This window comes from Saccopteryx leptura, chromosome 6 (assembly GCF_036850995.1).
Source record: "Saccopteryx leptura isolate mSacLep1 chromosome 6, mSacLep1_pri_phased_curated, whole genome shotgun sequence".
In the NCBI taxonomy this organism is placed as follows: domain Eukaryota; kingdom Metazoa; phylum Chordata; class Mammalia; order Chiroptera; family Emballonuridae; genus Saccopteryx; species Saccopteryx leptura.
Genome location: NC_089508.1, coordinates 151170226 through 151182983, shown reverse-complemented (window position 1 = coordinate 151182983; position 12758 = coordinate 151170226). Strand labels below are relative to the sequence as shown.

The 12758-nt window shown below is 41.7% G+C and overlaps 1 protein-coding gene across 14 annotated transcripts in view; it reads left to right on the top strand.

Annotated features, from left to right (window-relative positions):
- TRRAP (transformation/transcription domain associated protein) overlaps window positions 1-12758 on the top strand; it is a 134829-nt gene that overhangs the window by 42690 nt on the left and 79381 nt on the right. For all 14 annotated transcript variants that reach the window (XM_066343904.1, XM_066343905.1, XM_066343901.1 and 11 more), the window contains exons 21-22: window positions 1761-1961; window positions 9332-9483. In XM_066343904.1, coding sequence (XP_066200001.1) covers window positions 1761-1961; window positions 9332-9483 — 353 coding nt within the window. The remainder of the gene's footprint in view (window positions 1-1760; window positions 1962-9331; window positions 9484-12758) is intronic.

Genomic DNA, 12758 nt, shown 5'->3' with positions numbered 1-12758 from the left:
ACTCAGTAACCTCTTTTTTTTTTTCCTTCTTTTCCAAATGAGAGGAGGGATGATAGACAGGATCCCAACTGGGATCCACCTGGCAATCTGGGGCTGATGTTCTGCCTACCTGGGGCCATTCTCACAACCAAGCAATTTTTAGCATCTGAGGCTGAGGCTCAATGGAACCATCCTCAACACCTAAGGCCAATGTGCTTGAACCTGCTGAACCATGGCTGTGGGAGAAGAAGAGAGAAGGGAGAGAGAGAAGGGGAAGAGCCAAAGCAGATGGTTACTTCTATGTGCCCTGACCGGGAATTGAACCTAGGATATCAATACGCTGGCGACACTCTGCCACTGAGCCAATTAGCCACAGTCGGGACTGAGTAACTTCCAAAGGCTAGGAGTCTTTGGACAGAGTAGATGGGAGATGATGACTTGGAAGACTTGACCCAAGTGTGGGTGAGCACCATGTGGGAGGAGGGGGCATGGAGGAGTCCTCTGGCCTCCTGCCATTCTGTGAGGCAGAGAGCTCTAGGGAGACAGGGTCCAGGTTGCTTTTTAGGCACAGTTAGCTGTCCACTGGACAGGTGACACAGCAGTCTCACCTGAGCCCCATCAATCAGTTCCGTCCACAAGAGCACTGGGAGGTTAGGGCGCTCCTTCCCACTTCCTGCTGCTCCTGAGGAGTGAAGCAGAGGGCACTGGATGGACGGGACACGGGGATCGGGTGTTCCAGATAGGGGCAGTGGAGGGATTTAGACAACACCTCTCAGCAGCCATTAAGGAGAAGCCTCTTTGGACCTGCAGGAATGTAACAGGAATTGAATTTTGCTTTAGAGGAAAGTACCAAGATTTTATGTAGATTATTGTTAGACACTAATACTGGGTATTATTTCAGAATATAGTTTAAGAAAATAGACTTTAATAATGAGCTATGGAAATTTTCAAGACATGATAATTAGCTGGGAAAATTGAGTTTTTTTGAACAGTTGAATGCATGTATTCCTTTTACTAATTGTAAATACAAGGTACACTTTATTCCCATAATGCACATCCCAGCATGATTCACATTTTCCTTCTTTGCAATTCTTTCTAATACGAGATTTAAAATGTGTAATTTATATATCATGTTTTGAAGTTATAAAACCTAATAATAGAAGTAAAAACTTGAGAACTCACCATCTAACCCAGGATGAGAACTTACCAGTAAATTGCATTTCTGTTCTGCTCCTGATCCTTTTTTGCAAAGATGACTGAACTATATTTTGCTTAGTTCTCTCTTTCTTTTTAAAAAAATTGATTTTAGAGAGAGTGGAAGGTGAATGGAGAGAGAGACAGAGAAACACCAATTTGTTGTCCCACTCATTTATGCATTTATTCGGGGATTTCTGTATGTGTCCTGACTGGGGATCTGACCTGCAATCTGGCATGTTGGGATGATGCTCTAACAACTGAGCTACACAGCCAGGGCTGTTGCTTAGTTTTCTTGCTTTTGAGTTTTGTAGTACTTATTCTATGCTACTGTTTGTATTTTAGAAGCATGGAAGAACATTTTTATTTATATTTGCATGTTTGTAAAAACATAAATTTCTCTAGGAGGATACATAAGAGCAATAATATTGGTTTCCCCCAAGAAGGGGAAACTTGTGTGTTTGGAGGATGGAGATGGAAAGAAGAATTTTTGCTGTATAGTCTTTTATAACTTTTGAATTTTGACTTATGAACCATGTGAATGCATTATGTTGAAAGGATTTTTACGAAAGCATGTTGATTTCCAGGCTTTATGGCGCACTTTACGCAATCCTGCTGATAGCATTTCTCACGTGGCCTATCGTGTACTCGGTAAATTTGGTGGCAGTAACAGGAAGATGTTAAAAGAATCCCAGAAGCTGCACTATGTTGTGACTGAAGTCCAAGGCCCCAGCATTACAGTGGAGTTTTCTGACTGTAAAGCATCTCTTCAGCTTCCAATGGAGAAGGTAAATTTGGAAATCTCTGGCAGTTTCTGAAAGATACTACAAATTTCATTTTGAGACAATTTCTACTTGAAAATATGAGGTAAGACGTATACTTTTTGGGGTAGGAATTTCTAATTCAGAGAAAAATGAGATTTATTTGGGGGCCATCTTGGTTTGTGAGGGGGCTTTCATACCACCAGGAAGCCAGTGGAGGGTGTTGCCCCTGAGGCTTTGGACTCTTGAGCAGGTCCGGCTTTCCTGAAGGACCAGAAGGTGACACTCTGCCCACCCAGCCCTGGAACTTCTTGTGTCTTGATGCCCAATGGGCTTTATCTCAAATGTCATTTAGAACCCATGTTAATTCCTTTCTTGTCTCTTACCCGTCACTCCACGGGACCTAGTTTTCTCCTGTCCTCTGTCCACTGCTGCCTTTCCTGGCTCCTTAGCCAACAGCGGTCAGCTCTTTGGCTTCTCTCTACATGCCCTTTAGAGCACTTTTTCATTGTATAAAAAATGAACAAACTGTGTCCCCAGTATTTGCAGAGTATTCAACTACTTTGGCTTTGTTCTCATTGAAAACTATTTCCCCTTCACCTTATTGACCCCTCCCAGTCCTTTGTTACATATATATTGATCTACTTAATTGTAATCTACATTGTTGTATTTGAATTTTTCTCCTTATTGTATAACCAGTCTTTTTCCTACCTTGTATCCCCCCCATATGTTTCCTTTGTTACTGTTATCTTTTCATAACAATTGTCTCCAGGCATCTCCAAACTAGGGCCCGCAATGTAGCCGCCTGAGGCCATTTATCTGGCCCCCTGCAGCACTTCCAGAAGGAGCACCTCTTTCATTGGTGGTCAGTGAGAGGAGCACTGTATGTGGTGGCCCTCCAACGGTCTGAGGGACAGTGAACTGGACCCCTGTGTAAAAAGTTTGGGGACCCCTGGTAGCCTTTGTATATTGTGTATTTTAAAAAGAGTATTGTAGTAGGCTTTTACATGTATCTGAGCCACTCAGCCATTTCAGTAAGCCCTGCCAACTGGAATTCTTGAGCTATCCTAGTCTTACACAGAGTCCCATGGCCAGGAAGGACTCAAAGCCTTCCCTTTGCTCAGGCAAGCTCTGTTCTGTCCTGTTGCTTCACACTGGAGGACTCGGTGTATTTACTCTCTGTTTAGACTTCACTTGCATAGTGAGTTTTGTGATTCGTTGTTGTTGTTAAACTTATTGGGATAAGATTGGTCAGTAACATTATGGAAATCTCAGGAGTAGGACTTTATTATACAACATCTGTATACTCTATTGTTTGCTCCCCACCCAAAGTCTAGTCTCCTTTTGCTACCATATATTTGAACTCTTTACCCTTTTCTTTCTCCTCTACTTACTCCTCCTCTGGTAACCGCCATTCTGTTCTCTGTATCTATGAGGTTTATTTGTTTGTTGCTTTTTGTTTTATATCCCATATATGAGTGAAATCATATGGTTCTTAACCTTTTATATCTCAACTTACTTCACTTAGCATAATATTCTAAAGATCCATCCATATTGCAAATGGCAGTATTTCATCTTCTGTATGACTGAGTAGTATTGTACTGTATATATGGACCACATCTTGATCCAGTCATCTGTTGAAGGACACTTAAATTGATTCCATGTTGTGGCCCCGTGAATATGCTGCAGTGAATATGGGGGTGCATGTATCTTTATGAGGAAACATTTTAAAATTTTTTGGGTAGATACTCAGAAGAGGAAATGATGGTTCATATGGTAGCTCTATTCTTAATTTTGTGAGAAGCCTCCATTCTGTTTTCTGTAGGGCTGTACCAAGTTTAAATTCCCATCAGCAATTGAATGAGTGTTCCTTTTTCTCCACATCCTCTCCAACACTTATTTCTTGTTTTACTGATAATAGCCATTCTAACAGGTTTGAAGTGTTATCTCATTGTGGTTTTGATTTACATTTTTCTTACAGCTTAGTGATGTTCTGCATTTTTTCATGTATCTGTTGGCCACCTATATGTCTTCCTTGGAAAAGTGTCTTTTCGGGTCCTCTGCCCATTTTTTATTTATTTATTTATTTATTTATTTATTTATTTATTTATTTATTTATTTTGTATTTTTCTGAAGCTGGAAACGGGGAGAGACAGTCAGACAGACTCCCACATGCGCCCGACTGGGATCCACCCGGCACGCCCACCAGGGGCAAAGCTCTGCCCACCAGGGGGCGATGCTCTGCCAGGACCAGAGCCACTCGAGCGCCTGGGGCAGAGGCCAAGGAGCCATCCCCAGCGCCCGGGCCATCTTTGCTCCAATGGAGCCTTGGCTGCCCATTTTTTAATCAGATGATTTTTCTTTTTATTGAGTTATATGAGTTCTTTATGTTATACTAACCCCTTAGTGGAGATACTGTTTGCAAATAATCTTCCATTCAGTTGGTTGCCTTTTTGTTTTGTTGATGGTTTCTTTTGTTCTGCAGAAGCTTGTCAGTTTGATGTAGTCCCATTCTTTTTTTTTTTCCATTTCTCTTGCTTTTGGGCTTAAGTTCATAAAAACCATACATTTAGTGTCTGTTTTATTCTATGAATTTTATAGTTTCAGGTCTTATATTTGTCTTTAATCTATTTTGAGTTAATTTTTGTGTGTGGTGTCAGCAGTCTAGGTTCATTCTCTTGCATGTGGCTGTCCAGTTTTGTCAGGATCATTTGTGGATGGTACTTTCTTTTCTCCATTATGTTTTTGGTTTTTTGTTGAGAATTAGTTGTCCATATATGTGTGGTTTTATTTCTGGGCTCTCAATTCTGTTGCACTGATCTGTGACTCTCTTTTTCTGCCAGTACCATGCTCTTTTGATTATTGTAGCTTTGTGATATAGTTTGAAGTCAGGGAGTGTGATATCTGCTTTGGTTATTTGGGGTCTTGTGTGTTTCCATAGGAATTTGTTGATTTTTGTTTTATTTCTTAGAAAAATGCCCTTTGGATTTTGATAGGGATTACATTAAATCTGTATATTGTTTTAGGATGGCCATTTTAATGATGTTACTTTTTCTAATCATTTAACACATCACATCTTGTCATTTCTTTATGTTGTCTTTAATTTCTTTCAACAATGTATTATAGTTTTTAGTGTATAGGTCCTTCAACCACTGTTGTTAAGTTTATTCTTAACTATTCCATTTTTTTTTGTTTTGTTGGGATTGTTTTCTTTATTTCTCTTTCTGTTATTTTGTTGGTATATTGGAATGCAACAGATTTTTTTTGTTTGTTTCCAGTAGTTCTTTTGTGGCGTCATTAGGGTTTTCCATGTATAGAGTCATGTCATCTGCAAATAGTGACAGTTTTCCTACTTCATTACCAGTTAGATGCTTTTTATGTCTTCTTCTTGCCTAATTGCTCTGACTAGGACTTCTAGTACGTACTATGTTGAATATCAGTGTTTAGAGTGGGCGTCCTTGTCTTGTTTCTGATCTTAGAGGAAATGTTTTCAGTTTTTCACCATTGAGTATGATGTTAGCTGAGGATTTGCTGTATCTGGCCTTTATTATGTTGAGGTACTCTGTACCCACTTTAATTGAATGTTGTTGTTTTTTATCACAAATAGATGTATTTTGTCAGATTGCCTTTTCTGTGTCTATTGAGGAGATCATATGCTTTTTATCTTTTATTTTGTGAGTGTGGTGTATCACATTGATTGATTTGCAGATGTTGAACCATACTTGTATCCCTGGAATGAACCCCATTTGATTGTGTGATCCTTTTAATTCTGTGATTTTTTTTCCTGTTAAACAGATTTTGCTAAACATTTGGGAGGAAGAATACCCATTATGGTGAAATACCAGTTAGGAGTTGTTTTCCATCATCTCTCAGTCCAGTGGTTCTTCCGCCTGCCACTTCCTTAAGGGCTGGCCATTGTCTTGATGCTCTCCCAGCCTCACTGCGCTGACCAGTGTTGTCCTCTCCAGACCTCAGGGCTAAAGTGCAGTCTCAGCTCCTCACCTGAGCCCTTATCAAAATATTTGGCAAATAGACACTCCTTTCTTTCTAAGAGAATACCGACAACTAAAATTCTCTCTTTCTTTACATTGAAAATTCCTGTACTGAGCTTCCTCTGTCTGTAGCATATTCCCACATTTTAGGTAATGCTTTTTTTAATTTCAATTTTTTATAAAGATTTTATTTATTGATTTTAGAGAGTGGGGAGAGAGAGAAAAAAAAAAAGAAACATGGAGGAAGGGATGGGAAGCATCAGCTCGCAGTTGCTTTTAGTTTGTGTTTTGATTGGGCAACCCTGGGATTTTGAACCAGCAACCTCAGCATTCTAGGTCGACTTTTTATCCATTGCACCACCACAGGTTAGGCCATTTCAGGTAATTTTTTAAAGTTAGGATTTTGTTTGCTTTAGCTCTGTCAGTGGCAAGGTTGATAATTAGTAGAGAAAACTAAGGTGTCTTTTTTTTTTTTAGATTGATTTTAAAGAGAGGGGTGGGAGGCGGGGGAAGGAGTGGAAAACATCAACTTGTATTAATTGCTGCTTGGCATTCCAGGTCAATGCTTTATCCACTATGCCACATAGGTCAGATAAGGTATTCGACTTTATTTGATGTCTACATAGGTAAGCAGAGAGAGAAAATCTCTTTAGAAGTTGTTTTTCCTACAAGCAGTTAAAGCATGGGAGAAGCCAAGTTGTTGTTTTTTTTTTATATTTATTTATTTATTTATTTATTTTTTGCATTTTTCTGAAGCTGGAAACAGGGAGAGACAGACAGACTCCCGCATGCGCCCGACCGGGATCCACCCGGCACGCCCACCATGGGGCGACGCTCTGCCCACCAGGGGGCGATGCTCTGCCCATCCTGGGCGTCGCCATGTTGCGACCAGAGCCACTCTAGCACCTGAGGCAGAGGCCACAGAGCCATCCCCAGCGCCCAGGCCATCTTTGCTCCAGTGGAGCCTTGGCTGCAGGAGGGGAAGAGAGAGACAGAGAGGAAAGCGCGGCGGAGGGGTGGAGAAGCAAATGGGCGCTTCTCCTGTGTGCCCTGGCCGGGAATTGAACCCGGGTCCTCCGCACGCTAGGCCGACGCTCTACCGCTGAGCCAACCGGCCAGGGCCGAGAAGCCAAGTTTTGAAGGTCGCTTCCAGAGGCTCCTACACCCTTCTGCACACTGTGGAAAGCTCCCAGTGCTTGTCTGATTCCTTGCCCAGTGGGTAGCATCCTCAGGCCAAGGCATACCCCACTGGACGGAAGTAGTCTACTAGGCAAAAGGAATGAAAGTGAGGCAAGTCCTGTGCCAGGGAATTTCCATTGAAACCAGCCTGGGCCTGACCTGTGGTGGCAAAGGGGATATAATGTCGACCTGGAACGCTGAGGTTGCTGGTTCGAAACCCTCTGCTTGCCTGGTTGAAGCACATATGGGAATTGATGCTTATTGCTCCTCCCCTACTTCTAAAAATTAATTTTAAAAAGCCTGCTTTTGACATACTTTTATTTCTTTATTCATTTTCAGTATGTAGTTGCTCATAGCTTACATTGATTCTTTTTTTTTTTTTAATTTTATTTTTATTTTTACAGAGACAGAGAGTCAGAGTAAGAGATAGACAGGGACAGACAGACAGGAACGGAGAGATGAGAAGCATCAACTATTAGTTTTTCGTTGTGCATTGCGACACCTTAGTTGTTCATTGATTGCTTTCTCATATGTGCCTTGACCATGGGCCTTCAGCAGAGCGAGTAACCCCTTTCTTGAGCCAGCGACCTTGGGTCCAAGCTGGAGAATTTTTGCTCAAACCAGATGAGCCCATGCTCAAGCTGGCGACCTCGGGTCTCGAACCTGGGTCTTCCGCATCCCAGTTCGATGCTCTATCCACTGCGCCACCACCTGGTCAGGCGCTTACATTGATTCTTAAAAATAAAATTTCTAAAATTATCCTCACATGATAGTATCAATCAATGACCAGCTCAGAGACAGTAGGAGAAACAATACAGTGTGTCCGTAAAGTCATGGTGCACTTTTGACCGGTCACAGGAAAGCAACAAAAGACGATAGAAATGTGATACCTGCACCAAATAAAAGGAATTTCTGTAGGATGATGTGGCAGCATGTGTGCATGCGGAGATGATGTAACACTGTGTATATAGCGGAGCAGCCCACGGCCATGCCAGTCGAGATGTAGACGTTACAGAGGAAAGTTCAGTGTGTTCTGTGGCTCGCTAAATTCGAATCCATGACCAAAGTGCAACGTGAATATCGGCACGTTTATAACGAAGCGCCACCACATAGGAATAACATTACTCAGTGGGATAAGCAGTTGAAGGAAACCGGCAGTTTGGTGGAGAAACCCCGTTCTGGTAGGCCATCAGACAGTGACGAGTCTGTAGAGGCTATACGAGATAGCTATCTAAGGAGCCCTAAAAAAATCTGTGCATGAGCCCACATCGAACTGCACTGAATAGGCCTGAAACTGGGAGAGTTTTCCTTTTATTTGGCGCAGATATCACATTTCTGTCATCTTTTGTTGCTTTCCTGTGATCAGTCAAAAGTACACAGTGACTTTACGGACACACTGTAGTTCCGCAATGCCCCAGAAGGACTCGGACACACAGTGGGGCTTGTGGAGTGAGGAGCTGTTACACTGCATGGCCGTGTGTGCTTGCCGGCTGGCTGGGTCTGCAGTGCTGAGCTCCATCCTCGTTGGCTCCCTCGCTCACCCCTCCATGTGGCTTCTGTTTTAATCTTTGACATAGATTAGTTCTTTGATACATTTGTATGTAATTATTATGTTAATATCTTAGCTGTTAAAGTCTTCAAAGTATTTTTTGGTGTGATTGTATCTCTCTGGTCAGACTCATTGAAATGAAAAGGATAAAAATATGAGTGAGTAAGCTATATAGTTTTTCTGAAAAAATGGTATAGATTTTTTTCTCCTTTTATTTAAAGAGGAATTTAGTGAAAGCTTAGGAAAGTCTTAGTTTTGAACTTAGACATAGGAAAGACTAGGATCTGCAGAAAGTTTATTATTCCTTTGAGGACCTTGAATAGTATGTAGATGACTCAGTATCTCATTTAATCTAGCAAATTCACCACATGGGGTCTTCTGAGCTCACTTAATTTCTGGAGTCTCCCATTGGCTACTTAAGCTCAAAATTGGTAAACTTGATTTATTTCCTAATACTTCAAGCACCTTCTCTGTGAGTTGTACATGGTGAGTACCTGCTAACCTGTTATAGGCCCATTGTGCTGCTCATGTTAAGAGAAAATTACGCATTCAGATTATTTTGCACTTAATTACGCATTCAGATTATTTTGTACTTAAAGCTGCAATTGCTTTAAGTGAAAGCCTTTCAGAGTCATGTAATTCAGTACAAACTAGTTTCTGTTTCTTTGTTGTCGTAGGCCATTGAAACCGCTCTGGACTGCCTGAAAAGCGCCAACACTGAGCCCTACTACCGGAGGCAGGCGTGGGAAGTGATCAAGTGCTTTCTGGTGGCAATGATGAGTCTAGAGGACAATAAACATGCTCTCTACCAGCTCCTTGCACACCCTAAGTATGTCCGTAATTTAATGTGCTGCAATGGGATGTATCTTGCTTCAGGAATGAGGGTGGAGAGGATCTCCCAGATTTCTTAGTATTGTGAGCATGTTCCTTCAAGTTAGGAAGATGACATGCCCTTTGCCTAATAATGCTTATATTAGCTTTTAGAGAAAATAGAAAGGAGAACTTGGGTGCTTAAGTATTAGAATTTACATAGTTGTGATCTATCTTTATGATTGTCTCCTTGTTAGGTTGGAAGTTTCAAGCACCAAGGGTTCCACACTCTTTTCTCTGCTTCTGCTCACCATTACAACCACAGTGCTGGTCATGTGGTACACGTTCAGTGGCTCTTTTGCCACTAATATTTGTATTTTGCTCCTATAATTTAGGTTGTGATCAGTGGTTGCCCTTGGGGTGGGATTGACTTTTTGGGTGACATGTTTTAAAATTGGCTGTGGTGATGGTTGTATAACTGTAGAAATTTAGAACTCATTGAACTGTATAGTTAAATAAATTCTGTGGCATATAACTTAAACTTCAATAAATCTGTTAAAAATTGCATTAAATAAGAACAAATGTCAAAATAAGATAAATACTTGTTTTAAAAATGAGGAAAATATCTTGGAGGTTGTGGGTTTGATCCCTGGTTAGGGTACATGCAGGAGCAGATCTATGTTTTTGTCTCTCTTCTTCTCTCTGTATAATCAATCAATCAATTGATTAATAAATAAAAAAACAAAAATAAGGTCTACTGGAAAGTTCTGTCCATTTCTATCACAAGTTTCGACACGTAAGCACGTTTATTTGACACATGTGTGCCTCTCTATTTTTATCACTTAATGTATACATACTGACTTAGCAAATTAAAGCAAAGTTGATTCACGTTAGTCTTATGTGTGAAGCGATAGTGTACCCATGGCTACTGATAAAGTTCATTTAGGCCACTGTAATTTTTATGAATTTCAACAAGGAAGAAATGCTACAGAAGCATGTAGAAATTTATTGAAAGTGTTTGGTGAAGGAATGATACTATCACTTGTTTTTGTCCTTACAAAATATTTTGAAGGGCAAAACTTTCAAAAATGAAGAAGATATCAAACAAGCACTGGTTCAATTTTTCGCATCAAAAGATAAAACATTTTTCAAAAATGGAATATACAAATTGCCCTCATGTTGGCAAGAAATCATTAATAATAATGGCAATTATATTATTTAATAAAGTTTATTGACGATAAGAAAAATTTGTATTTTGTTTTATTCCAAAAACGGACAGAACTTTCCGGTAGATTAAATATTATTTTATTTTTCTGAAGTGATAAGCAGGAAGGCAGACAGGCAGAGTCCGGCATGCATCTGACCAGGATCTACCCAGCATGCCCACCAGGGGGCGATGCTCTGTCCATCTGGGGCATTGCTCCCCTGCGATCAGAGCCATTCTAGAGCCTGAGGCGGAGGCTGTGGAGCCATCCTCAGCATCCAGGCCAGCTTTGCTCCAGTGGAGCCTTAGCTGCGGGAGGGAAAGAGAGAGATAGAGATAAAGGAGAGGGGGAAGGGTGGAGAAGCAGTTGGGTGTTTCTCCTGTGTGCCCTGGCTGGAAATTGAACCCTGGACTTCCACACGCCAGGCCGATGCTCTACCGCTGAGCATAATGGCCAGGGCTTTTTAACCTTTTTAGAGTTGATTTTTGTGAATGGTGCTGAGTAGAGTCTGCTTTTATTTTTTGCTCTCTGCATATCCACTATCTATTTATTATAAAGACCATCCTTTCTCCATTTCTACTTTGTCACTGCTTTCACAGATGGAGTACCTTCTGGTACCAGGTACTGTTCAGGTTTATGTATAAGACTGCACCTAGCCTTCAAGGAACTCACATTCTAGTGGAGGAGAAGGCAACAAGCAGAAAGAAACAAATGTATACTATTTCACTAGCAGTAAGTGATATCTAGTATATCAGGCTATGGGGATGGGCTTTGAAAAGGGCAATTTAATAGCTAGGGTAGTCAGAGAAGTCCTTTTGGAGTAGGTGATTCTGAACAGAGATCACGATGCAGTTTGAAGGAGGAAATTCTGAAAACATCTAGAGGAAGCTCAGGGAATGTAAGGGCAGCACCTCCTGATGGGCACCGCAGACCAGTGTAGCTGGGGCGCCCTTGGGTGAGGTGGTTGGGGCCACACTGAGAGGGCCTGAGGAGGACTCCATAAAGACTTTAGACTTTGCTCTAAGTATTACAAGAGGTGGATGAAAGGCTCTAACTTATCTGGCTGACTGCAGGTTCTCTTGGTAAAGGTGCCACTTACTGGGGTGTTGGGAACTTTGGGGAAGAGCAGGTAGGAGAAGATCCTGGGACTCAGATGTCTGTTCTGGGCACCTTGACCCCAGTGGCATTTTAAGGAGCATTATTGTGGACTGGAAAGAGCTGAGAAGACTTTTGGGGTTTGAGTGGGGAACTGCCATGAGCACTCTCTTCCCTCTGTGAAGATGTTGCATGTGGTAATGAAGGGCCTTCATCTAGCTTATTAGCTTTGGAGGAAGAACCAAAGTTAGTGGGAAAAGTTAGAGGTGGATTTCTTGTTTTGGGAAGAAAGTTCTGTTATCTGGAGCTATTCAAGTTTTGAACAAACTAGTAGTTGAAAAAATATTGATGACTGTTTCTTAGTCTTGTGTTTGATGTCCGATTCCCTGACTGCCCGCCTGGGATTTAGTTAATCTTTTATAATTGGCAGTAAATGCTTTATCAGTTTGCTCCATACTCCATTTGATTCTGTATCCGTAGTGTGATTTTTAATGTATAACAGCCTTTAAGTAATTGGGTTTTTTTTTTCATTCCTATTGGATCATTGAGAGAGTTTTTAGGATTTGGTTTATTTAATTATAAAAGATCAAATTCAAACATCAGCCTAAAATTTAAAAATTACAGGCCCTGGCCTGTTGGCTCAGTGGTAGAGCGTTGGCCTGGCATGCAGAAGTCCTGGGTTCGATTCCTGGCCAGGGCACACAGGAGAAGCGCCCGTCTGCTTCTCCACCCCTCCCCCTCTCCTTCCTCTGTGTCTCTCTCTTCCCCTCCCGCAGCCTAGGCTCCATTGGAGCGAGGATGGCCCCTGCGCTGGGGATGGCTCCTTGGCCTCTGCCCCAGGCGCTAGAGTGGCTTTGGTCGTGGCAGAGCGAGGCCCCGGAGGGGCAGAGCATCGCCCCCTGGTGGGCATGCCGGGTGGATCCCGGTAGGGCGCATGCGGGAGTCTGACTGTCTCTCCCTGTTTCTAGCTTCGGAAAAATACAAAAAAAAAAAA